At 38.8% G+C, this 27992-nt stretch overlaps 1 protein-coding gene across 2 annotated transcripts in view; it reads right to left on the reverse strand.

The window, feature by feature from the left end:
• Nucleotides 1-27992, reverse strand: part of LOC149063760 (EF-hand calcium-binding domain-containing protein 14) — a 54742-nt gene that overhangs the window by 19576 nt on the left and 7174 nt on the right. Inside the window, exons 1-8 of one of the 2 annotated variants that reach the window (XM_089255582.1) lie at nucleotides 10030-10851; nucleotides 8196-8347; nucleotides 7397-7533; nucleotides 6358-6456; nucleotides 6133-6255; nucleotides 4838-4969; nucleotides 2932-3078; nucleotides 1228-1365 (exon numbers count right to left, since the gene is read on the reverse strand). In XM_089255582.1, the coding sequence (XP_089111708.1) occupies nucleotides 1228-1365; nucleotides 2932-3078; nucleotides 4838-4969; nucleotides 6133-6255; nucleotides 6358-6456; nucleotides 7397-7533; nucleotides 8196-8347; nucleotides 10030-10190 (1089 nt within the window). In that variant the 5' untranslated portion in view covers nucleotides 10191-10851. Of the gene's footprint in view, nucleotides 1-1227; nucleotides 1366-2931; nucleotides 3079-4837; nucleotides 4970-6132; nucleotides 6256-6357; nucleotides 6457-7396; nucleotides 7534-8195; nucleotides 8348-10029; nucleotides 10852-27992 lie in introns of those variants that run through there. The other variant, XM_089255581.1, reaches the window with a different exon arrangement.

The raw sequence follows: 27992 nt of genomic DNA on the forward strand, positions 1-27992 counted from the left end.
ATATTATAATTGACTATATTGATACTGTAATATTATAATAACTGATTAATCAACAGGGTCAGCTATAAGGGTGGTCTGGTGCCCTGGGAAAGAAGAGGCACAAATTTCACCTTCTAAACTCTCCTTTAATATTACAAGGTGGGTGCCAAACCGTATGTGCTTACTTTGGCTAACCAAGCATTTAATTCTGGCTCTGTTCTACAGTGCAAATTTGACATCCTAAAATTTAGGCTTGCAGTGCTGAGATGGAACACAATAAAAACGACTTTGCAAGAAAAACTGACATGGACCAAGATTGTATACCAGCAACCCCTAAATACTGTAGTTCTTTATTCCCACTCATGATCAACTAGACCATATATGCTCAACCCATGATGTGCGGGTCATATGTGGCCCTCAGAGTGATCTCACACTGGCTTGGGATCTCAAATTGAATTTTATAAGAATGAACTAAAGTGGCACAGTCTCAGATCACTACAGTGATGCACTGCACATTCTCACTCCAATGAAGTGTGGTCAGCAGCACATTTTCAGATCACCTAAGTGGCCTGTTGCACAACTGTAGATCACTTATGTGGCCCTTTTTCCCTCTACACTGCCTCCAATATCCAGGATGAGAAAAAACACATAATTTTCCTCTCCCCCACAGAGTTCGGGAAGATAAAACTCCCTTCAAAATCAGCTTGTAAATTATTTTTCTCATAGCAATATGCATATTATTTTTTTCCAACTCCATGTCCAAAGTAACAGTTGTTCAAAGGTCACTTGTAATGTTTAGTTGAAAGAAGCATCGGTTCCAACAAATTGTAGCTGTTGTTCAAAGATTACTGTTATTTGGAAGTGTAGGAGGTTTTATTATATATCTTTCCTGATCAAATAACTCTGTCTTCAACCTTGTATAACTCTTAAAGAATGCCAGCTGCACAAAAGAGCAAAATATGTGATAAAACGTCAAATTTCAGTTGTTATTGCCACCATGATGCCATTATTGGTATTATATAAAGGATAGTGGTACAAATCTGGTATTAACTAACACAAGTTGTACAAACACACAATACTGGAATGGGCTCAAACATTTATATGTGTACTACTTCAAGTAATACTATGTGTGTAGAAACTGAAAGTTTCAACCTTGTGCATCTGTATTATACTAGAGGGAGAAATAAAACAGGAGAAATTATTAATAATCATTATCAATAGTAAAATGATAAAGGAAAAGCTACTTACTGTCTTGTTAACCATTTTCTGTAGCTCGCTCGAGTTCATTCCAATGCTGCCATTGCATTTGCAGCTTTCAACATCAATGTGATCCAGATGGGGAGCTAAACTGTAGTACGTGTAGTTTTCAAGTGAGGATATTTTGGACTGAAAAATACAAATTTAAGAACTTGGAATATAAACATACTTTCATATAAAAAGAGAAATGTGTTATTTGAAAATTTTGTAAATACATTTCTAAAAATTAAGCCCAGACATTAATTCGGAAATGTCACAAGACAGCAATTATAACAAAGTCGAACTTCTACACACAACTCAAATTTTCTTTCTTCATCTTTAAGCTATTTTAATCTTTTCAGTGAAACATATTTTCCAGAAACCAAAATTCTGCAAAGTTGAATTTTCGATAGAAAGTTTAATTCTTAGAATTAAAAACAAAGATTTTATTTTTTGCACTTGGAATAATTATTTATTCTAATTTCAAGCCATGTTCATGAAAGTTGAGCAGTAATTGAACCGTTTCGATAAAGAATTGAGGAAATGCAAGATAAAAATAAAATAAACAGTCATTTCATTTCCTGGCTTCTAGTTCGCAAGTTATCCAACTCATTTGGTCACCAATACGGTATTAAGAGAGATGACTCATTTCGATGGATATTTTACATTTCACAATAAGATTCTCATTTCGTTTTTTTTCTTTGTATCCTGTGTATACTGTATAATATGGCAAGTGTAAGATAACAGATGAGATGGCATGGGCTCCCCCCTCCCCCCAATTGCTTTTAAATATACCTCCATCCTAATATGCGTACATTCATCCGTCCACCTCTCAACCCCCTCTCCTCTGTAATCAACACAAAAATTTTGAATCACAACAGTACCCAATTGTTAGGGGAAAATATGGTGCAAAAATTCAATATGGTATAAAAAATTGCATGGTTTTTTTTCTTTTTGACTCAAAATAAAATGTTCCAGACTCTGCCATGAAGCTGAGCTGAAAGAGATCTCGGCAACGGGATAAGTCCGGTGAGAAAGTTCTGGTGTAAATTTATTCAGTCATTTCATTTGCAAAAATATAAGTCAAAGATGCTGAATGGATAATCTATAACTGCTACTACTTAACCGCACATTCCTCTGCACAATTTCAATGAATTGATGCGGAACTGAGTACATGTGTAGCCAATAACATATTTATGTTGCCAGAGTTGTGCTTGTTTCATGTTTTTGCTGGTGCTGTCACCTGCCTTGCATATTTTGAACAAGAGATGGTAAAGGCTTGAGTTTTTATGTTACCTAAGCAATCAAGTTGAAGATCCACTTGCTCTCTGCGGGTACACTTTTCCAAATGGGAGACCAGCTTACATTCACATTTCAAAGTTGGAAAAGCATGGGGGAAAAAACTTCAGCTGACCACCACTGTGCTGCCAACAGGGTTTGAATTTGGATCCTCACAATCAGGGAGTCTAGAACATGGTCTCCCAAACTTTTTGTTCCGTCGCCCCCCCTTCTTCAGAAATTTTTTCCTCTCATCACTCCCCAACTTAAGTAAGCCCATAGGATCCTATGTTGAATAAGTAGGTTCTATCGCCCCCTTGGACCATTCCATCACCCACCAGGGGGCGATATTGCCCACTTTGGGAAACACTGGTCTAGAGCGATGCCCACACGACCGCATAACGGAAATATCAATAACTGCAGAAAGTAAACACTTACATCAACAGCATGAGTGTCATTGATAACCCAAAGAAGAGCATCATTCACAGCATCGACTTTCGCACCAAGATCAGTAAATGACTTTGATTCGGTAGTGAGCGATGAAGACTTCAATTTCTGCACAGACCCAATCAAATCTTGAAATCCCTAAGAACACAAAATGCTTGCATTGAATGTAAAGCAAAATGCAAGCTATAGAAAAAACGTGAACATATGCTAATGCACTTTTTCTACGCACGTTTTCTGTTCTCAGAAATCATATGAAATGTTATATAAAATAAAATATAATTCGTTATTTTCTTAAATATAATGTGTGATGACACAATAACTGTTGTTCATTTTTGATGTGATGTTATGGTTCTTTGACTTACCTGCTTTCATTCGAATCAACTCAATTGATTCAAGTTCAGGGACAAGCCAGACAAGTTCAAGGACATAACAAAAAAAAATTAAATCAAGTAAATGTTTGAATTCGCTGTATAATTTAATATTTCGCCCGGCATTCAGAGCTTCTCCCCCTCCCCCCAACTCCGAGATGAGTTAAAGCTGCAGCAGCATATGCTCGCAAGTGCCACAGTGCTCCTTGAAGAATAAAAAGTGATCAATGCACATGCCAGATGTCCTGCTCGCGAGCACTTGATCAATGCTTTGATTGAATACCTTGTAAAAATTACATTCAATGATTACAATTAATTCAGGTATATGAATGTCGAAGTTGCCGTAAGGTGTGCTTTGTTTGATGATGGGTATAGGCAGCACTCGCCACTTGAGAAAGTTTGAAGACCCCTGATTTATGACAATGATTTTCCAAATCAATAGAGGCTCACGTTATACAATGATATCTCTCGCTAAAATAATCCTCCCACCTTGGCACTGAGAACTTTTATTCGATTACGAAGTGAAATACTATGGATTACTTTTCATTCCACACCCCCTCCCACAAAAAAGTTCGAAAACGGGGAATGGTCGTTATGGGAAATTTTTCCATATAAGAAACTAGAGAAAACTATTTGTATCTGTGAAAGGGGTCCAGCATCCGATCTATGCCGCTACGCATAGCGCAAAAATCTGAAAACTCTTATAAAAACTAAGCGATTAAAATGAATCTACACTTTTCAATTAAAAAAAAAATCTCATAAATGGTACATAAATATTCAGCCTTTGAAGGTAAATACAGTCAAACCTCATTAGTGTGTCACCCTGTTAACACGTCACTCCGCTTAACGGGTCACTTTTTTGGAAGTCCCAACTGTCCTCAGGCAGGAACTGGCACAGCTACAGCTTACTCCGTTTAACGAGTCACTCTGCTTACTAAGTCATATTTTTGCTGTCCCAAGAGTGACTCATTAACGAGGTTTGACTGTACTAACATCAGGTCTTGATTACAAGTCCCTACTGAGAGTATATTGTCCTTGTTTTTGATTTATGTGTGCTTACAAAATACTGATTTTCATGCCACTTTCAAACTCTGCAGAAAACTATAAATTCACCAAATATTTACTCATCGACATCCCCCAGGCTCTGCGTACTGTACCTGTACATCGTCTATTGTTGTGCTATCTTAAAAACCTTCCATTTTGTTATATATTTATCTTTAAGCACAAATAGCATCATGAAAACCAGTTTTGAATCCACACACAGAAAAAAAAATCTAACTAGACATGTCTTTTCCCTTCCTCATCACCACCCATTAATGCAATCGTATCTTCCTTTTTGGCTACTTTCTGCTCAGAGAAACCTGAAATGCTGGAAAGGTTTGGTTGTTTCTCAACCCTTTGTCCGGGAACAATATTAAAAGTACAATCTGAAACAAGTCTGAACTGTGTAACAGACAAAGCACCTGACAGAGTTAATTATAGCAAAATAATCAAAAGAGAAAAATAGCATTTTTTTATCTATAACATACATTCTCCAAAACGGTCACTCTTTCTTTTGCGTCTGAAATGGCATTCTTATACGTCAAATCCCTGGTGAGTGGAGAGTAAGATGATCTTGAGTCGTTGGATTTTGTGGAATTAGCCAGGTCATGAATGGTTGTCTGGAATCAAATTAAGGTGTGAAAATTAATTTTCAGCAAACTCCAAAATTTCAAAAAAATTGAGAGTATATATACATAGGATCAGATTTTAACTTGTATCAGTAGCAAAGAATCTTAAAAGCCACCTTGCACCAGGTGAGTGATGGAAAGTAAAATAATGAGCATTGCATTAGCATGCATGGTGAAAAATGTTGAAGCTTTTGAATGTATTTCAAAGCTTTCATGTTAAGGTGAAGGTTGTACACAATTTGATTATATAGCATGAATTTCATATACAGTAAACTCTTGACTATCTGGTTTCTGAACGATCCGTCCCGGTTAAAAACTAATACATAATAATTTTCTGATTCCAAGATGCACGAAAACCAGTTTTGGGGTGTGACAATGCAAAATTGACCATTAAAATCTCCCAGACTGTGCTAGCCCCACCTAAAAAATGCACTGGATTTTGAGCACTGGTTAGAGTGTAAGTGGAGGGACATTGCATCAGGGAAGAGGGCTAAAATGGCAATGCCCCCAGATCGTCTACATCAAGGCTTTTTAAAAACTAACAACTAAGTTTTTTGACACTTTCATCTCAGGCCTACCTTTTGACATTTGTATTATCATTTATCAACGAAGAGTGAAATACGTTTAAATAATTTTTGTAAGAGAATTAAATTTACATTTTACATTAATGTTTGGTTAATTTTAAAAGTGTATGGTATATGTTTATACTGTATAGCGTACATGATTTTTTGATTTCCTGTAATCAAAACAGACATAAAAGAATTTATCCTAAAACCTGAAATTTGCACAATATTTTTATTTTTTGGATAATTAATTCTGTAATAAATTTTTAAAACATACAGTTCAGTACATAAAAAGCATTTATTAAGTACTAGCCTGTACTTAGAGGTCAGAAAATATAAATAGGAGTGGGTTTTGGTACAAAAAGGATGTTTTAGTGGGTAATGGATGGAGTTAGAAGAAGTGATAATTTATATATGGAACTCCAGCCTATCTGGCTTTTCTGTAATTCAGCTCGCCCTTCTGCCACATTAGGCCAGATAGTACAGAGTCTACTGCAATTTAAAAAAGGACAAAAGAATACTTTTCACTTCAAGATCATGACATTTTCTCGAACATAAATTAACTGATCGCAATAAAGTTCAACAACATACTTTGATTGAGTCAATTTCTCCAAATAGGTTTTTCGTGGAGCTTTGAATAGAAATCTGGGAATCCTTAAGTTCTTTCACAGAACTTTCTAAGGCAGAAATTTTGCTTCCAAACATAACCACTCTCTGAGAATGAAAAAAAAATCAAAATAAGCATATATTAAACCATGGAAGGAAAATTTAAATCAAAATATAAATTAAATGTAATGATTCAAAGTCAGGGCATACTTCTTCTACAGATTCCACATTTTTTGGCAGTTGCTTGAGAGCGGGAGCTGCATCAACACTTTCCTGAAGCTTTGATGTGACTATTTTGAGCTTTTCTATCTATAAATGTAAAAAAAACCAATTAAATATCATACATGCTGTCATGTTTCATATGTATCTTGATTACTCTGATCTGTTGTTGATCAAGAATTTTTGTCCTTTCCCTTCATAGCCAGAACACGGTGGACAACATATTTAACGTCTTGAGTAAGTTGTAGTTATTTGTTCAATTACTTCATTTTTTTGTGATGTTTCCATGAATTGTGAAATCGTGCAATCCTATAATTAAGTTATCATTTTGCCATGACTGGCTATCATTTCCATTCTGTGAGCAAATTTCCCACATGTTGGATGATGTCATTAATTTTACATTTTTAAGTATTTTTCCCCCTTTACTTAATAAAATTCCTTTTCATAATGAATATTCATGTCAATTTTCAAGTTATTCTGACAATCGTTCTTTTTTCACAGTGTTTTGAAATCAGAACCTGAGTTATAATCACCCTGTATATCACTAATCATTGCTAATTAATCTGCATTATTTATGCTTCATTAAATACATTATATTCACCTAATTTTTATTATAGTTTTTGCAAAATAGCTTCCTAATTAAGCATAATGAAAGTAAATGGAGAAAACATCTATATATATATATATATGATTAATAATAACATTAAAGAATTTTCAAACACACAGTAATCCATTGAGTTAAGCAAAAAATAATTAAATTGCAAAAGTTGGTTTTTGTTAAAATGTAAGAAATATTTATTAATTAATATGGGAATAGTTTTAACTATATTAATAAACATTTTATTTTAATTAATTATTAGAATTTTCAATGATTTTTCAGAAATTTTATTGTTTTTAATGTTAATACTATTTAAAATAAAAAAATCGGTTTAAACCAAAAAAACCTGGTTTTTTGGTTTTTTTCAAAAAACCCGTTTTTTTTACCAACCCTGATTAAAACATCTTAAAGAATAGAACAAACATATATTACCTCTTTGGTAGCATTATTTACATCCGCAATGTTCTTCCTTATTTCAAAAAACAATGCAGAGACATTAGATTCAAGGTTTTGAAGGTCATTATGTAAGGAATGGATGAGTTCGGGTGTATTTTTATTGCCCGCTTCAACTATAGTAAGAAATGAAAGAATTTTTTTTTTAAAAATTGCTTCAAATCAACAATAAATCAATATTAAAAACAAAAACAGTGTACATCATTCATAAGCGTAACATAAATATGGATTTTTAGTCAGCATTCAATGTTTTAACCGGCTCTAAATAATCTTTCCAGTTCGCAAATAAATCAAGCGCTGAATTTGCAATGTCAGTTTCAATTCGAACACATCTTCACCTTTTTTGACATATTTAAAATATGAACTTAGAATTTGCATCCATAATGGAATTGTTTCGATTTTTAAATGAAAACTGTAAACAATGAAAATAACAGAGTCATCGAAAGATTAAGTCGGGTATAATCAGATTTGACCCCTCTCCCAACTTTCGTTCCATTTAATTCATATGTGCATGGAATAGACCAGATTTTTATGTGAATGGTTGAATTACGAATACTTTATGAGATAAATCACAAAGAGGTTGGTCACAAATCATTGTAAAACTTCTTAAACTATCCACCCGGATGCCAAAACTATTACCACTTAGATTAAATAATTTTATTTACCCATCGCTAATTTCCTAAAATCTCATTAGAGGTGAACATTTATAATGACTATTGCGTAAGAGAATAAATTTTGCGAAGCTTCATTCCTTTCGCCAACCTTCACAGCATTTTACCTTGTTGTATGTGAGCACGCAGCACATCCAGATCTTCTCGAAGACCAATATGAAGCCAAACGAGTGTACCAGAGATGAGAATGCACATTGTGACGAGAACAAATTGACAGAGCGGAACACATATGGACGTGAGTGGCAAATGGTTACCACTTCTAATTAAAAAGAGAAAATATATTCATGAAGGAAGGGAGAACAGACACCCTGTATGAACAGTATGCTTATACCTCCTATACAAATATTTTCAAAAGTAGATGCACAGCAGGGCCGTCTTAAGAGAATCATGGGCCCCCCGACAGACCAGACACGACCCAGGCTCTGTCCCTCCCGGGATATAAGCTTTTTACCCGTGCGGGTTGAAGGTGCGGGCCCCACGGGCCAAGTGGTTTTTCTGAGGCCCTACCTGGTAAATTCTAGTAAATTTTAATCAGATCTCATTTTTATGAGGCCCTGGGCTGTGCCCAAGTGGGCCCATGCGTTAAGACGGCACTGATGCACAGTCAACCTTTCATCACTATGATCCAATGCCGTAGAAACATTGCTATAAAATTAATAGATAGCTAATTTCTTATTGTATTGAAATAAATTACATCTCTTATTTAAAAATATAGCAGGAAACAAATGTTTATTAGAGTTTTAGGAAATAGTGCGATACAGATTAATGCAAGGATAAAGCATGAATGCGCACAAATAGGTATAGGAGAATATTTGATAAATTGCAGGAAAGGCTGTACAAATAATAATGAATGAAGTTAAAATGAAAAATAAAGCTATCATTGCTTCGTTTACTTATAGGATATCCTCTTCAAACCTAAGCAAAAACTGTCAAAGAAAAATTTTTTGATTGAATTGTGTTTATTTTGTACATCAAAATACCTTTTAAAAAGAAATTTTTAATTAATTAACTAAGGTCGACATCTTTACTAGGACCATTTGAGTTAGGTACATGTGTACTTTAGGTCTTCACTTGAAAAAAGAATCATTTAAACCTGTTTAAGAAGGAGGTATGATTATGTGTACCTCTGGAACACAAAGAGGATATAATAATTTTTTTTACAATTGATGAGCTTGATAAGAAAAGATAACGCAATTAAAAACCTGTCTTGGTACAGAAACACAACTGGGAAAAGAAAAAACTGTCTTATTTCTGTAATAAGGCTGTTAATAAAAGATCCAAAGAAAGAAGACCTAATTATTTTAACTACTTAGAATAGTCTTTTGGACTTCAAGTCAAAAATTTGCATATTGTATTCTCAGTATATTTAGGTCTATATACAGGGAAATATGGGAAATTAATTTCTAACATAAATTTTATTTATAAATAAAGGAGCCAAATTACCGATGCCAACTTGGAATCGTGCCTCAAATAAAAACTGTGCTGCATTAATGCAAACCAGATGCACAAAAACTCGAAAACATAAAGTACCTGTTGCTTATTAAAGTTTTTCTTTTATCCTGACTTTTTCAGCAAACAATTTTTATCCTGACAATTTTGATATCAAATGGCTAACCTTTATAACTGGCAATAACAGTAGTGTACCTAGGAGTTTTTTGAAGGGATGGGTTGTTTTTTTATGGCAAAAATACGCCATAATCTCTGCTCAAGGAGGGGTTTACAACATATATATGAAAGAAACGCCAAAAGTATATATGAAATCAGCACCATATTTATTGATGATCCGTTGAAATTAAAGCAAGATAAATTTTTTTTTTTGGTTACTTGAACAAGGAGGGGGGGGGGTGTGAACGAAATTACAAATTTTAATAAATTGGGTATACTCATTTAAAAAAAAGAATGATTCTTCATATTTAGGCAACAAAATCAAAAGCCACAAACTTCTTCCTGCTTTTCCTCGAGCTAACGGCGGAGGAGAAGTCTTCCACATCGGACGAGTCAGTGTCGTGCTTGAGCAGCTCGTGGGCCGAACACGAACCCGATCCCTTCTTGAGCCTCTTGCCATTGGCGACCAGAGCGTCCAGTTCCTTGCGCTTCTTCATCTTCTTGTACTGCTTGACGTGCACATCGAGCTTACCCGTCGAATCCAGGGCTGCGAGCACGGACAGCTGCGAGTCTAGCACCTTGGACGTCCTGCCGCCGGACGCCGGGCAAACGCACCGCACTGCTGCTGCTGACGATCGGGGGTCGGCAAAGCGCTGGTGCTGATCCGTAGTCAAAATACCGATCAGTGCCAGGCCTCTAGCCACACCACTGCCTTTACCACTGCCGCAAGCTCCGCACACAGCCACAGCGCAGTATTAATTTTAAATTTTATTTCGGTAAGGGGAAGAGGAGAAAAAAAACCCAACAAAACGGACACAAATAACGACACCCGAACTTGGTAAAATTTACGCAGCTGTCGACATCACTGCGATTTAGAAATTTGCCCGGAATGTTTTTTTCCTCGCTGTGGGAGGGAAGAACGATGTTGATACAGTTGAGCTCACTGCACTTTTTTTACTCAACGCGAGTAATATCACAGAACTTCGGATGGAACTATCAATAACAATGGAGGGAAAAATATACACGCAGCAGCGATGATGATAATATAGCAACAATAATAAAAATAATACAACCCCGGCTGGAGTAACGTTTGAAAAGGACGGGGATTTGTGGTTTTCACTGGCGTAATAGATTTCAGAGAGTGTATCAAGGGTTGCCGCTTTTTGATGGAAACGCGTGCGGGAGATCGATAAAATTCTCGCCACACGCGGCGCTTAATCCGCGATTAAATGAATAATTTAAGAAAATAATAGATATTTGCAGTAATTTCAGTAATAAGGAAAGAAGAAAGAAAAATATTTCCGCCATTCATCAATGTCTGCCGAATATACAAAAAAAAAGAAAAAAAAAACACGGATCATCTTGATGTGTCTGCATTTGGTGTAAAAAAGCATTGAGTGAGATAACAAAAAAACATTAAAAGAGATGAGTAGACAAGTATTTAGCTTGTGTCATCGGGATCGAACCGAAAATTTAAAAACCCATTAACGTGGTACTTTGCAAGTGAAAAAAATTGGTAAGGAATGAGAAGATATATATACAAATGGGGGGGGGGGGGGAATTCTAAGATTCAGAGCTCGAATTTTTTAAATTTTGCATGAAAACGAACGGATTTGCAACCAGTGGCGTCTGAGCCCGGGTGTTTGAGGTACAACAACATTAATTCATAAACCAAAATTTTCTCCACGAGGCTCAAGCTGAGGAGCAATCACAAGTCTGAAACAGGGGTGCCCATCAGAAGCTGCTTGATTATTTTTCCGACTTTCCTTGACCAAAACTCAAAAATCTGGAAGAAATAAATATATATAAGTACGTGAAAATATATTCCGAATACCTTCCGAATTTTTGTTTCCATTTGATCATTTTTGTCGAACGACGGTCATTTTCTGCACACACGAGGGGCAATTTATTGCCGATTCCGAACGGTAGGCTTGTTTTTTATACTCATCGAGAGGTTGGTGCTGTAACCCCTCGATGTGGAACTCCCTGCGGTAGCAATTTTTTCTGCGGTCATGCCGCCGTCGTTTCTGTTGTACCCCTGTGTCAGTAAAATACAAGGACGAACAGGGTATTGAACTCGCGACACCTCTAAACATCCTTCGGTATTTTAGGCGAGTATCTTATCGACCTGGGCCACCGCACACAATTTTTGTTTTCAAGTTTAAAGTTTTTTTCCCACTTCACAGAACTTTCCCCTGTGTGAGACTTTTGCAAAATATTTTAAATTTTTCCCGACCATTTTTCATTTCTCTAACTTTCCAGGTCGCTAGGAACCCTGTAAACATTTCAGACGCCCGTTCGAAACCATGCAAAGAGCTTTTGGCCATGTCACAACCTCCTCTTGGTTAACACTAAATCTACACTGTCTGTTCTACCCAGCATTGAATTATTTTGCTACTAGCATATGTTTTTGCCCTATTTTATGAATTTATCTACAAGTATTTACCTACTACTGTTTAGACTTATTAATCAAAAATCAAATATACAACAAATGGCATTTAGTTCCATAAAGCCTTGTATAAAATAGGGAAAAAAAGATCTATACAAGAGAATCTGTCTAAGCCGGACACCTACGGTTCCATTAAAATCCGTCCAAATTACAGAGGTGTCCAAGATATATAGGTGCAATATCATGGATATTCTGTGTTATAGGGATTATACCCGTAAACTGGGGTGACTTTGTGCCAAGGTTCCACTTATGTGCCATTCACGGATTTTAGGACGCAAACACTTCCCTGAAATATCGGTTTCCAGATTTTTCGAGCAGATTCAGGAGCTTTAGGCGACTCACCGACCGCATTACTGGATCATCGCCGGTCAATTATTCTCTAGAGAATATTGCGATTTACACGAAATTTTTCAAGTGCGTGTAAACCTCGCCTGTTGCAGGCAGTGCGTGTTTAGTGAAAACTAGATAAGTTAATATTTCTATGCACAAGTTACTTAAGATTAGAAATACTTATTTGAATTTTAAATATGCAGAAATATGAAGCATAAACAAAAAAATGGGGATTCAGGTGGTGACTTTGCACCCCCTTTTTTTTCAGCGTTTTTGCCCTTTTTTCACTAGTCTTTTTTTTTTTTAATTATTGTTCCAGCAATGGTTCGCAAGTACGCGCGGAAGCTGGGTGGTCGACCCTACCGCAATTACTCAAATGAAACACTTGAAGCTGCTCTTCGTGCGATAAGAAACGAGCAGATGCTCACCAATTTTTATCACAGTGGGGAGGCGCGTGTAAGGGCCATGAAGCAAGTTGGCAAATTTTACTTATGGCCTGACCCAGCCCATGAAATTTAATATCCCAGGAGCCAAATCATAAGAAAAATCAAGGAACCTCACCAATTGGCAGTGAGAGTTTGTAGTGGATTTGAAAAAAATGAATGTTATGTTTATGTGTTTATGTAGTGTTATTTTTTAAGAGCCTTGTGTTTTCAAGTTTTCAGTCTTCTTTATTCTTGTATTTTCAGCAAACTAAAATGTTTAAAAAAAAAAGTAAATATAAGTGTTTTCTTTACTTAAAAATGTCTATAAAATGGGTTTTTTTAGGTTTCAGAGACCATCTTATTCAAAAATGATCCAATTTTGACAGAAATAATTTTTTAAAGAGTTCCTAGTAAAAAGTTAGCATCCTAAATTCAATAAAACTGGGTACGACAATGTACCACGACTTGTTTCCATATAGACTAGAAAAAGTGATTTTGGTGAAAGTGCAACCTGCAACGATGGAGGTAGTAGAACAGTGGGTTCTCAAACTTCTGTCACAAAATAAATAGGTACACAAATGAATACCTCTCCGCAAAGCACACTTTGAGAAACACTGCCTCATGTGAAAGTCAGGCCCTGAATGTTAAACCAATAATTTACTAAAATATGCGTTTAGTGGTATTCAAATACGATAGTTCGTAAATAGTTAGGCCTAGGCCTAACACGCGCATAATACTGTCACGTAGCTAAATTATTGCATTGAACCGAGCTTGCAGAAACGATCTGTATGATTAAATTTCGACTTTACGAATCCTCAGCAAAATAACACCAAGACATAAATCAGGCCAAATAACGTATTGGTCATTCACTGAGCTAGTTGCTTTTTTAGTTTTGTTCCCTTTCAGGGTGTACAGCCCAATTCATTAATCACAGCCTGTCCGCGGCACTAAACGCAGACTTGGCTCAAAACCAGACGGCGTAGCCATTTAAACGAATAAATAAATGATCGCGAATGATCGAAAATTCAACGAGTATAAGCGGGCACTGTCCTAAACGAACTCGTCTCACGTTCTCACGCAATCAGCATCACACGTACACACTCGTATGTGCTTAAAGGTCACATTCCTCGCCAATTGTCCACGGAATTCGGAAACCAAAAAAAAACTCAGAGAACGCCAAATTTGGCGACGTGATAACACGAGTTTAGGAAAAATTCACCTTTTCATAGAGGGAGAAGAGGAAAAAAAAAATTACACAGGAGAGGCAGTGACGTAAACAGAAAGAGGTATATACAGTTACACACAAGTAGGAAAAAAAGTGAAATATTTTTTTTAACCGAGATTTAATCTACCAACACACGGTGACCTGTCACTTCAAACGACCCATGGTATTATTCGCTTGACGCAATTGCAAGCTATCTGCCAGAGGGGGAGGGGGGGGGGAGAATGTATCTCGCAAATTATTATCAGTCCTGTAGGTAGACTCTTATCGCTTATTAATACAGTATACATAACTGTTTACAGAGAACATTCATCAGTAAATTCACACGATTACGTAACGAAGGATTTCAAAGAAAGAAAGAAAGAAAATCACGACCTAAACGCAAAAAAAGCACAGAAGCATACATAAAAAAGCGAAGCTAAGGCTGTAAGGCGCATTTTTAGCCACACTGCCACACATTTTTACGGATCACTTGTCAGATAACAGGAGGGGAAAAAAAATGTTCCACTTTTTCCACCGGCGTAGAACCATTTTTTTCACGGGTCATTACTTAACCCTTTGTTTGTATACAAAAATGCCTCATCCGAAAATTTTTCATTTTTGGTTTACATGTAGAGAAACTGAGAGATACTGTATTTAAATATACAGAGCATGATTGAACTAGAACATGCTTGAAAAATTCAGCGATTAACTGGTTAAAAATATCGTATTTCTAGCCACGCTAACGTTAATTTCTTGTTTCGAAAAACACAATCTTACCAAGGAATTTTCACTGAAAACTATCGTATAACATTCAAACGAGAACGATCGGAATTTCGTTACAACCTTTCAGAACTGGTTCCGAGCATTTCGCAAGTATTTTCTAACAAATATTTATTTTTAGAACATGTGAAAACGCTATTGACACGGAATTTGGATTTTGTTTTGGTTAGGAACCCTTTCGAAAACAAAAATGTAATATCGCACTGAGCAAATATGAAATTCGATATATCCTTTCCCTAATTTTGGATTAACTTAAAAAAGATGCACTGGGCAACCGGGAGATTAAACACGCCTGTCTTTCCATAGCAGTGGCAAAGGCCAATAACTTCTAGATATCTTGGACGCAATATCTAACAATGAGCCATGCCCCCTTTCCATATATTTGCGACAAGGTCCCCTAGGCTTTTTTTTTTCTCTCATACCGTACATGGTCCTGGCACTACCAGCGAAATTCGTCAGTTTTAGCCGTTGATCTAACGGGAGCAGGATCATGTCGGGAAACTTTACTGCGTATATTGCAACGCAACAACAAAGCTCAAACCACAAATAAAAAAAAATAATATAATATGACAATATTGATAATACATACAAGATAATTTTGTATAATACAGTGAAACTTCTCTTTTGCGGTCATCGACGGGACAAAAAAAAAAAAATCGCCTATAAAAGAGAGGTTTTACTGTACCCAAATGATGCAGAAAAACGAAGTACATATACAGCACGGCATGCAACAAAACTTTAGGAAGATGTGCACGTATTTAAGGATACTTCAAACACCGTAATAGATTGTATAAATGTAACAGCAGCTAGTAACACACAAAGACCCCATATAGTACAGTGTACCCCATATACCATCATACATACAGTGAAACCCTTCTTTTGCGACCACCGTAGGGACAAAAAAAGTCGTCCGTAAAAGAGGGTGACCGTAAATCGGGGACAGAGAAATCACTCTGAGCCAAAACCACTGAAGCTATAAACATGAAATTTGGTCAGTATTTTTGTAATGCAGAGACTCACTGAGAAGGGATTTTTCAAAATTCAACCCCCTTAGGGCGGTATTCACCAACATGGTTTAAACTACAGTCACAATTTTTTGATGAGAGATCGACACGGATTGGTTAAATTCAGGTTTTTAACCAATCTATATTGATCTGTTATCCAAAAATTGTGACTACAGTTTAAACCATGTCGGTGAATACGGCCCTTAATGAGGTTGAATAATGGGTTCAAAGGTTATATGAAGCATTCATCACTGAGCAGAAATCGCTGAAGCCATGAATATGAAATTCAGTCAATATTATATTTCATAATGTAAACACCCACTAAGACGGGATTTCTGAAAATTCCCCCCTCTCCCCAAATGAGTCAAATGTTTTATGGGGGAATCATCGCCGAGTAATTTTCAAATTACCAAATCTACGCGAGCAAAGCCGCAGGTAATAGCTAGTGCCTAATAATAACATTTTCGTGGTGTCTCTTTCACAGATACTGCTCAACCGCATGCGCCTTGATCCAAGAGATTCTAATGTGCGGGTTATTGCGGAGGATCTCCCTGACTTCTCTTGCTGCCTAGTGTGAAGTTAGAGGGTCACTTATTGTTTGAAGCACCGATAAGTTGTCTATAAAGATAGCTGTATTTATAATGTCTCCCGCAATTTTTTTAGTAGCCTCCAAGAGTGCGAGTGTTTTAGCCTGGAAAACACTATTTTCATCGTGGAGCTTGTTCGACCACTCCTGGAGTACCACTTTGTCTTTTGTGATAACATATGCAGCCGCTATCCCTTACTGGCCATTTGATCCATCCGTATATATCTGATGTTTTGACGATTGACTGCTCTTTCCGAGTACAATATACCCTTGATTAAAATTCAAAGCTAGATGTGTCATCCATCCTGACACTTTCGTTTTCACTAACCCCACTATAGTGAATTTAGTGCGAGAGCAAAAACGAAAATGATAAGAATCGTTCTGGACCCTGGGCTGAAGGCCTGTCAGCCCCATCCGTGTGATCCATTAAGAGACACTGTTCTGTTTCGCCTGCAGAGTCTAAAGTCGAGTGGACTCCGTGTTTGAGGCCCTGCAAGCGACGAAGTGTAAGTTCCAACTCCGAGACTACAGTATGAGCTTATCTCCCATTCAAGTCTCTCAACAAAGAGCAGTTGAAGCAAACCAGCAAGCAATGACTATCAACCCGGGAAGAGGAGGGTAGATGACATTTTGAGGCGCGGCCATAATCAATTGAAAGGGGCGAAGCCCTGGCAGGTTATCAAAGCCGAGGGAGAGTTTTGCAGAGAGCTGTAAAAAAAAGTATATACAGATCCGGAGAATTTTGTAGCAGATGGAACCTTCATAAGAGATTGACATCATTTATAGAACTATAAATAATGCCAAAGTTCTATCTCAATCTCTCTAAGTTTCTTTTACACTATAAGCTTACACAGACATATATTCAATAAGTTGAAAGTTTCTAGCTGCCGCATGTGAGAATCAGTCAAGATAGGGTGGGCCACAAGAAAATGAAAAAGGGAGATGAAGGCATGGGTGAAAAAAAAAGGATTGAAGGAACACAATCCCCTAGGGAACAGAATTACGGCTCTTGAAACCATGCATATCATTAAAAACATTCGCCAGATAGTTTGAAAGTATTTTTTTTTTTTCCTTTTCCCATCAAACCACTTGTTTGTTATAATGCTCGCCGTTATTTCCTGCAGTCAAGACCTTGAGCCACAAACATGCAAAACCAAAACCTGAACAAACGAATTCAGGGAATGTAATTGGGTAATCAAGCAGAAAAGCAAACAACTGAACCGGCGTGGATTAACAAATAATAACAATAATAAAAAATAACCTTCACTTCTCTCTCTACCTTAAGTGTTCACGTGTGTGAAAGAGAAATTAGAGAAACTGCGAAGGGAGGAAAAAAAAAAAAAGATTTGGGATGTAATGAGTGTATATTATTTTTCTTATACAACCCAATAGCAAATACTAGGTGTTTAAAATTGTTTGTCATGGGACAATCTCTGCAACTAAAGTAGTTTACTTTTAATCACAAGTTTTCATATGAGATGATAAATGCGATTTCTTATAATAAATCAATTTTTTCGAGAGGTCGATATGTTTATATATGTTACTGCCAAAGCCCGAAGTTGGCCACTTCGCGAACTGTCCGATCCTGTTGATACGGCCAATGTCCGAAATTCGGACTTTCACCGGCCCCAACATATCGATCCCTATATATGGATCATTAAGATTTCGATATTCAGATTCTTTTGATCGTTAGGGTTGTCATAGTTAACCACATTAAATATGGTTAGCTATGGCTAATTATAAATGGCCATAGCTATGACAAAAAATACTTCAACGAGGCAATGACACCGAATCATAGGGATTAATATATGTATAGGGGCCAGTCAAAGCCCGAATTTCGGACACTGGCCGGCCGAAGTTTTGGCCAACTTCGGGGTAAACCATATCATATACATTTTGAGGATGCAAAATACTGTGGGATGCCCAGCAGTTCCGGCTCCGACGCCAACAATATCCATATCTTTAATTAAATGCACTACTACTAACACTAATCCGAACATGCACCTTGTACACATTCCTCTGTGGAATTTCTAACGAATCGGTATGTGTGGCGTGTGAGTCAGGGGCGTAGCCAGAAATTTCGTTCGGGGGGGGGGGACGAAAGTGACAGAACAACGGATTTTGCCATCTTTTTCCCTTTTTTCGGTCATTTTCTCACATTTCGGTGGGGAGACCAGACCCCCCAAGTCCCCCCCCCCCCTCGCTACGCCCTTGGTGTGAGTGTATGTACAGGGATTCGACAAAATAATATGACCACCTGTGAAATGAGACAAAATCTTTATTAATAGGCTGTTGGCCCTCCTTTTTCATTAATTACAGCTTGTATCCGTCGTGGGATGGACAAATACAAGTCATGCACAACAATCAAAGAGATACATAGCCGCCACTCCTGCAAAAAGGCCACTAATTCAGAACGTGTCATTGGAGGTGGAAATCTACTGCACATTTTGGAATGCAAAATACCCCACAAAGGTTCAATTATATTAAGATAAAGGGACCGAACGAGCCACTCGAGGTGTTGCAGTTCATCATGGTGTTCATCAAGTCAGTCTCCGACAATTCCAGCAGTGTGAACGGGCGAATTATCTTCTTGGAACCCAGGTCGAGAATCAGGGAACAAATATTGCACCATTGGATGAAGGTGGTCGGCCAGAATACTGACATAAACCGCTGCATTAACCCGCCCATCCAGGACAACAAGTGGGCCGAGACCACGGTGAGACATCGCGCCCCCCACAGCATCACTGATCCACCTTCATACTTAACAGTAGGAAGGAGACAATCAACGTCATAGGCTTGTGCTGGCGTTCTCCAAACGTAAACACGTCCGTTAATCTGGAATAATGTGAACGACGATTCGTCTGACCAGGTGACATTCTCCAATTGTTGTTGTGTCCGATTCTTACGTTCGTGACATCGTGTTCGTCGTTTCAAGGCATTGCCAAATGGTGTGCCCATGGTGTCACCAATGATTTTTAAATAGTCGCTCTACCTTGTATGTTCGCTGTATACAGTTCACGGCGGGTAGTTTTTGTCGATACACCTTCCTATAGATGTGTGTTTATCTCAGATGTTATTTGGGATGCTGCTATCATGCGCTTTCTTGGCCACACACACAATCCGCTTCAAAACCCTTCTGGGTCTATCAGCCATCTTCGACTTTCGGCCACTGTTATGCTTGGTAGATGATGTCTTTCCCTGTTTGCTATAGGCTGTCATTACTGTCGACACGGTACTTCTCCCGACACCAAGGGTGGCCGTTTTCGTTACTGTGGCCAAGGCAAAGACGGGCTCAATAATCATGCCTCTTTCGAAATCTGTGAGGTCAGCCATAACGAAGTTTTAACGCCCCAATATACATCGCATTCGAACGCTATCACTGCCTACGACTAGACCCGTGGGGGACGATGGGATGCCCCATGGGGGCGGTAGAAGTTACGGGTTTAACATAGGATCCTATGGGTTAGATTGCGTTGGGGGGGGGGGGGCGATAAGAGAAAAAAAAAATTCTGAAGGGGGCGATGGGACAAAAAAAGGTTGGGCAAACTATGGACTAGACTGATGTGTGCACATTATCGCCCACTAAGTGAAACTCTTCCACACTAGAGGTCAGGAGTATACGACAGGTTCCCTCGAGTGTTGTTTTTTGCACAGGTGTTCACATTATTTTGTCCAACCCCTGTATATGAATGGCCCTAATATATGTTGTATGGTCTATGTATGTTGTCCGACTTTTGCTTATTTCGTGTACTTGCTAGTGCTGGCAGCTGTGTTCCATAAAGATGGTAAATGCTTAAATTTTTCATAATTAAGCACACTACTGACCAACCAAAATGCAACACCAAGCATCCCAATAGGCTTGAAATTTTGCATCACGCGTAGACCTGGATAGGACATGCATCGATTAGAATTGAAGAGCATGTGCACATCGGCGCTAGTAACGCCAATTAAAAACAATATAAAAAAGCACAAAAGAAGGCTGGTTCTGAGTACTATATAATTGTAATTTTCTTGCTGTTCCTGTGCGTGTTGGCCCAAATCAAGCCACAGTAATGAGCCTAGGTGGATACAGAGGGCAACCTCCTCCCACGTTACTAAAAAAAATTTGAATTATTAGCATAGGCGGGAGAGTGGAGGTAAAAAATCCACTCCGCAGAACACCATGCGTCAGCATGTACCGTTCGACATCATCTGCAGCAATGGGGGATTTTCGCAAGACGTCCATTGCTGCGATTACCTTTGATTCTATGCGTCTGCAATGGTGACGTGGACAAACGAATGGTCTTAAGAATGGACAAACACTACCTTTTCCGACAAATCTCTCTCGATTCTGCTTGCAACACCACGATGGTCGTATTCGAATCTGGCGGTGACAGCCTGCACGACTCTCTGATTATGCACCACCATTTGTGGTGCCATCGGATTTTACTCTTGCATTCGCTTCATACCACTGCCACCTTAACGCATGGGACCCAGCCCGGGACCTTCAGATTATGCTTAAAGCAAAAAAAAGGGGTTTTTCCCTTTAATTTTATTTCTACTGTATATTTCTTATGGCCTTAGGGGGGGGGGGGGACATTCAAGTGTTACGTCAGCAGATTTTTAACCATTTCTGACTCCCTTGTTAGCGAAAGTCGGCAAAACTTGACTTTCGCCCAACTTGCCAGCAAAATTTCGTCAACTCTGCCCCCCCCCCGCCACTTCCTACCGTATATTGGGATCAGAGGCGTACGCCGGGGTTGCTTCCCCCCGTTCAATTTGATGTAAACAAATATTTGAAAAAAAAAATATTGCAAGAAAATACCTTTGCATGCTATTATAATTAGTTTGTTAATTTCAATGCTATTTGAAGGCTACTAACTAAAAATTTGTCTTTCAGAAATCCTACCCCCGCTTACCCTTCCGAACGTCGATCCTGCATACGTTCCTCATTGGGATTCCTCTGGGGGAAAAAACAGCGAATCTGACCACCAGCGTTTGACACTGCTGTATAGTGTACTTTATTATGATTACTAGTTTTTCACATGATTATGGACTGAAGGAAAATATATAAATATGTTTTTAGCTTGTGTTTCAAGTTTTTAGCGGTGTGTATAGATAGTCGTTGGCAATAGTAGATTCATCGAGCTCTGGTTCCTACATTCAAATTTTAGTATTCAAATTGATTCAGTCATGAAAATTGATTACCCGAGTTTTTCTTAATGAATTAATGTTTATTTGCTGCATAATTAAGCATTTTAGTAACACAAAATATCACCTTCATCAACTTTTAAAAATTCGCAAATTTTTCCGCATTTTTTACAGAAACCAAAGTATTATCGTCTTGTGTGGCAGTTTATTTCTTTTGGAACATCATAAATAAAAATGAAATATTCTTTGAGTTCGGAAAAACAAATTTTTGTTTTTAATTATCTTTCACTGAAAAAAACACTGGCGAGTTTTGCTTCTCTCAAAGTGGTAGTTGAAGACATGATCCTTCTTTCCAAAGAAAATAGAAATTGGAAGTCTCTGTCTGTTTTGTGTTTTACAGTCTCGATACAAGTTCTCTTAATAGATCGATTTTTCATATTCCTCCACTATATAACGCTGCTTTGTCTTTAAAAGAACCGGTTTTTTTTTTAATTTTGAGAACATTCTGACAGTGGGGTAAGCACAGGGTTACAGATGCCTAATAAACGTCCAGCTAAGATTTGTTTAAAATGTCAAAAAACCGAAAAAATTATCGAGGGGCTTGAATTAAACGGTTTTTTTTTCTCTAAAAAGAATGGTGAATTTTTGCCACACAAAGGTGACTAAGCGGAGTGGGGTGACTCATTATCAGGAGTTTAATAACATTAGAACCCAATAGAGGACAATTGGGATTTCCAAAATGAGACTTGGTAAGCGGAGTGACATGTTACCCGGGTGACTAACTAACGAGGTGTGACTGTATTTGTTATTACTAAACTAATCATGACAATTCCAAATATTCGAGTGATACTACTAAACCGCACATGTAACTAGTAAATATCGCTCTCTGAGAAACTTCCAATGAATCGGCACATGTTAGAATTTGCAGTGTATATGTGCTCTGTTCATAACAAGGATTTTTTTTTTTTTTGAGGAATACCTGTTATGTGTTTAAGAAATGCTGTCTTCTGAGTTTGAAAGCAAACAAAAATTAACAGTTTATTTTGTCTATTGTATCACGCATGAATTTTTTTTTAATGTAGCAGGATGATTGCTCTCTGGAGCAATAACTTACAGCTTGAATTCACAACAATCAGAAAGATAATTTGAAGGAAAATGAAATACTGGAAATAATTTTATTTTGCCTGCTAATATAACACAACCCAGTCGAGATCGTAGATATCCTCTTACGAGATAAGGTCAGCTCATTTCTGCTGTATCTCATACTTACGCAGATGGAAAATATCAACTCCTTGAATCTCCATACAGTTCAGCTTGATGTTAAGTCTCACACTGAGCACTGAAACCACCCAGGTATAAGCTCTGTTTTTTTTTTTTTAATTTTTCTCTCAGCTAAATTAATTCAATATACATAAAGACTCGAAAACGTTCTGGAAGAGACAGAGTTGTGTATCTAGAAAGGGATTCCGAAGCAGTAATAAATTAATCGAAATCAAAAGACTGATCCCAAAAGCAGAATATAGGGAAAATTGTGACGTACGTGACAGAACAGTCAGTGCTTCTGCAGAACAATCTTGGGAAGAATTATAAGAAAAGATGAAAAAATAACTATTCTGTGCAGAAAATAGTACATCAAATTATTGCAAAACATTTTCAGTTAGCCGAGGGCTTGTTGAAAAACAATGCAAAATATTCTGCTTTTGGGATTCTGATGATGTGTGTTGGGAATAGTACGAGTTTACGTTTGTAATCCCTCTGGTCACCTCCAGATGGCGAAACTGATACGTTACGTGACTTTTCGCTTGTCTTCTTTTCCCTTGTATCTTTTTCCCTAGTAAGATATGTTCATTCGACGCCTACGTGTACGCATGTCTCGTCTTGTATTACGTAAAAATAAAATCGTTTCTTCTACGCATTTGCTCTCCCAATGTAAGCTATTTCGGCCCCGACATATTTTGGTGCACGAAACCCGCCGGAACGAATATTTTGATGAAGGAAACCCGTCGGATGAACATTTTGACCAACGAAACTCGTCTTAATATGGATCAGGAGAAATTAACGACGCTTCATCGGAAACGGACAACGGTGCGCGCCAAGGTGACTAGATTCGTTTCAACGTTGGACAGTGCCGGGAAGGAAACCGACTCAGAAATCGACTTCATGGTTTCTCGTTTGACGGAGGAATTGGACGAATTACTTCGCCTTGACGACGGTATTCACGCTCTACTATCGGACGAGGATTACGCTATTGATATCGAAAAATGCGAGGAATACACTGAGAAAACGAAACGTGCCTTGTTCGATGCTTCCCTCGTGCTACGGAAACGCAACAAGTCTCCAACGACGGTACCTCTGGTTGCTACTTCGATTCCCGCTTCAGCTCAACCTACATCGACTTCATCACCATGTGCTCTCAAGCTGCCTACAATACGCCTAGAGCCCTTCCGCGGTTGTGTTGAAGACTGGCCGACATTCTGGCAACAATTCACCTCTTCGATCGACGAGAATCCTCAACTGTCAACCATCGACAAACACGTCTTTCTACGGGGGTATCTCCAAAACGAACCCAAGAAGCTCGTCGAGGGAATCGGCGTCACATCGGAAGCCTACGAGACGGTGAAGAAGATGCTGATCGACAGGTACGGCAACAAGGATACCATCATACAGACCCACGTCGATTTCTTCGACAGCCTGCGTCCAGCGACAACTTCATCGCCCGAGTTTCTCAACGACACCTACTTGAAAATTAACGCCCATATTCAAGCTCTCCGATCATTCGGCGAAGATGTCGATAACTACAGTCGGATTTTGACACCGAAGATTCTTCGCACATTTCCTACGGACATTCGTCAACGGTGGATTATCCACTCTAAACGGCAAGATATCTCGGACATGGACATATCCAAGCTGATGCAGTTCCTCGGTGAAGAAATCGACGGATTTCGATTTTCAAGCAAAGTGCAAGGTGAGTTTCCTTTGCCATCTTCGAATTTCCGCCCGACTACGGAAGCATTTCATGTTAGCACTCGACGTAACGAGAAAAATCCGTCACCGTTTTGCCCATTTTGTGAATCGTATGATCATTGGCCCCAAAATTGCTCGGTGATAACTGATGTTCAATTACGAGTGCAGAAGCTAAAAGACACTCATCGTTGTTTTTTGTGTACTAACCGTTCGCATAACGCTAAAACTTGCCCACGCCGTGCTAGAGCTTTCTGTTCTAACTGTAAAAGGAAACATCACGTATCCATTTGTCCTTCACTTCATGCCTCTACTGCTGTTGGTAAAATTGATGTATCGCCCCGTTTTACGTATTTGCAAACTGCACGTATTTGGGTATTCGGTCCCAACGGAAATTGCAAATTGTCTCGATGTGTGTTAGACGCCGGAAGTCAAACCTCCTTCATTCACAGCAGTTTAGTGAATGAACTGCAATTGCATGTGCTGCAATCGGTCAACTTGTCTATCAGTGCATTCGAAGCTGTGCCAAAACAATCGATGTATCGACGTCAAGTGCAATTTTTCTTATCTAGCATTTGGGATAACAGATCGATTCCGATAGTTGCTTTCGAAAGCAATAATTCCTACGCCTCACATCCCACGGCTCCGGTAGACATTGGTGCATTTGCTACTTCACGCAGAATTCAGCTTGCGGACCCTCACTCTTCTGACGACATCCCGATTCAAATTCTCATCGGTAGCGATTATTACTGGAAAATAGTGAAAACTGATTCGCCGATCAAATTGTCAGACACTTTCGTTCTTGTTCCGTCTCATCTCGGACATATCTTGAGTGGTACCCGTTCCAACGTTCATGTCCAACACACTCCTGCTTCAAACAACACTACTGTTCATTGCACGGCTACTACTTGTGCTGAAGAAATAAATGACTCGTTCAAACGCTTCTGGGAACTCGAGGCCTTGGGAATCACCGATGTAAACGAAAAATCACTCTCGACTGGTGAAACAAAAATATTGCAAGATTTCCACGAATCTTACAGCCTGGAAAACCATCGTCGTGTCGTTTCACTGCCGTGGAAAGAAAACGTATGCTTCACGTCGGACAATCGACCTATTGCCTCACGCCGCCTTGACACTCTTCGTAGACGTCTGGATAAGGATCGCCCTTTTCGGGAAATGTACATTCAGCAAATGGAACGTTACATCCAGAACGACCACGTCGAAATTGCGCCAGAATCGTCAAGTCCTAGAATTTATTATCTCCCTCACCACGCAGTGAAGACCATTCTTGAGTCGGAAAAGTGTCGTAACGTATTTGATTCATCGTTTCATGTCAACGAACACCCATCTCTGAATGATGCTCTTGAGACTCGTCCAAATCAACCTTCGACAGAAATTCGTCAGACTGTGAAAAGTTCAATGTTGGTATCTACGTCTCTCCCAGTGATTGACATTTCTCGTTTCAGTTCTTACGCGAAACTTATTCGGGTTACCTCGTGGATTCAACGATTCATATACAACTGTCGCACGTCTTGCAAACTTCACGGCGAATTAACAGCAAAAGAACTCGAAAAAGCGAAATGTTATTGGATTCGTCAGGTTCAAATAAATTGTTTTCCGTCTGACTATGATGCTCTTCAACATGGTAAACAACTTCCAAAAGACTCGAAAATTGCACAATTCCATCCATTTCTTAGTGACAATCTGATACGAGTTGGTGGTCGTTTGCAGTTCGCATCACTTCCAGCTGCTGCAAAGCATCCTTTAGTGCTCGATGGTTCACACCCATTTGTCAAACTGCTCATTCGTCACGTACATATTCGTCTCCATCATCTGAGCACGAGAGTGGTACTATCAGAACTGCGAAATGATTACTGGATTCTTCGAGGGCGACAGATTATTAAAAGTGTCCTACGCCAGTGTCTTCCCTGTAAAATTTTTAGAAACACGCCACCGGCTGAAATTGAAGCACCACTTCCTTCGGATAAAGTCACACAGTCGAAACCATTCAGTGTCGTGGGGATAGACTTCGCTGGCCCACTATACGTTCGTAGAAGCTCTATCTCAGTGAAAGTGTATATATTGTTGTTTACATGTGCTGTCACTCGAGCGATTCATCTCGAGCTTGTCACGGATTGCTCTACAGATAAATTTTTGCTGGCATTTTCACGTTTTGTTGCTCGTCGAGGTGTTCCCAACACTGTATATTCGGATAATGCGCAGACTTTTCACGCCTCAAATCGTGAGCTTTCCGTCTTTTGGGGTGCCATGACTTCACCTTCTGCTCACCAATACTACGCCTCCCACGGAATCACTTGGAAATTCATAGCCCCTCGAGCGGCTTGGTGGGAACGCATGATTGGTGTCGTCAAACGTTGTTTACGGAAAACATTAGGTCGCGCATCTCTCGATGACGAACAACTGACGACTACGTTGGCTGGTATTGAAGCCGCAGTCAACAGCCGACCATTGACAGCTGATATCGAGTTAGATGACAGCTTCGAAGAACCTCTCACGCCTGCCCACTTCCTGGTTGGACAACGACTTACAACCCTTCCTTCTCACGGAAAGGTTCCTGCAGCTACCGACCTCAAGAAATCGTGGTCACTGCAGCAAGATTCACTGAATGACTTTTGGAACCGATGGAGGAAAGAATACCTACTAGAGCTGAAGACATTCCACCAAGTGAAAAATAAAGAGCAAGGTTTTCAGCTACGAGTTGGAGATGTCGTCCTCCTACAGGAAGATGCAAGACCTCGACACATGTGGACAAAGGCACGCATATCATCCCTCGTCAAAGGTCGTGACGGCAACATTCGTTCGTGTATTCTACGTACAGCCAGTGGAACAGAAATTCGACGGCCAATTCAATTGGTAATTCCTCTGGAGGTTGACCAGGGTGGGGAGGATGTTGGGAATAGTACGAGTTTACGTTTGTAATCCCTCTGGTCACCTCCAGATGGCGAAACTGATACGTTACGTGACTTTTCGCTTGTCTTCTTTTCCCTTGTATCTTTTTCCCTAGTAAGATATGTTCATTCGACGCCTACGTGTACGCATGTCTCGTCTTGTATTACGTAAAAATAAAATCGTTTCTTCTACGCATTTGCTCTCCCAATGTAAGCTATTTCGGCCCCGACAATGTGCATGTTGTTTGAAAATTCAGTTCATGAGGTGGCTGTGTCATGTGAGCATGTATATCCATGTCAACTAATACGTTTGTTAGCTAAATTTGAATATGTTAAAGAAATAAAAATGCAGAGAGAAAAAATCTTAGTTAACAAGAAAATTCACAAACAAAAGTGTCTGTTATAGAGAAGGTGTATCACTGTATAAAATATTGTAATCTGCATAGAAGTTGGTTTCTTGTTACTTAACTTAATTATTACTGCCAGAAACCTAACCGCGACATAAACACCAAGCGCATCCA

The sequence above is a fragment of the Pholcus phalangioides genome, unplaced genomic scaffold (assembly GCF_987345545.1).
Source record: "Pholcus phalangioides strain wild (caught in Gottingen) unplaced genomic scaffold, Ppha-v1.0 ptg000043l_1, whole genome shotgun sequence".
In the NCBI taxonomy this organism is placed as follows: domain Eukaryota; kingdom Metazoa; phylum Arthropoda; class Arachnida; order Araneae; family Pholcidae; genus Pholcus; species Pholcus phalangioides.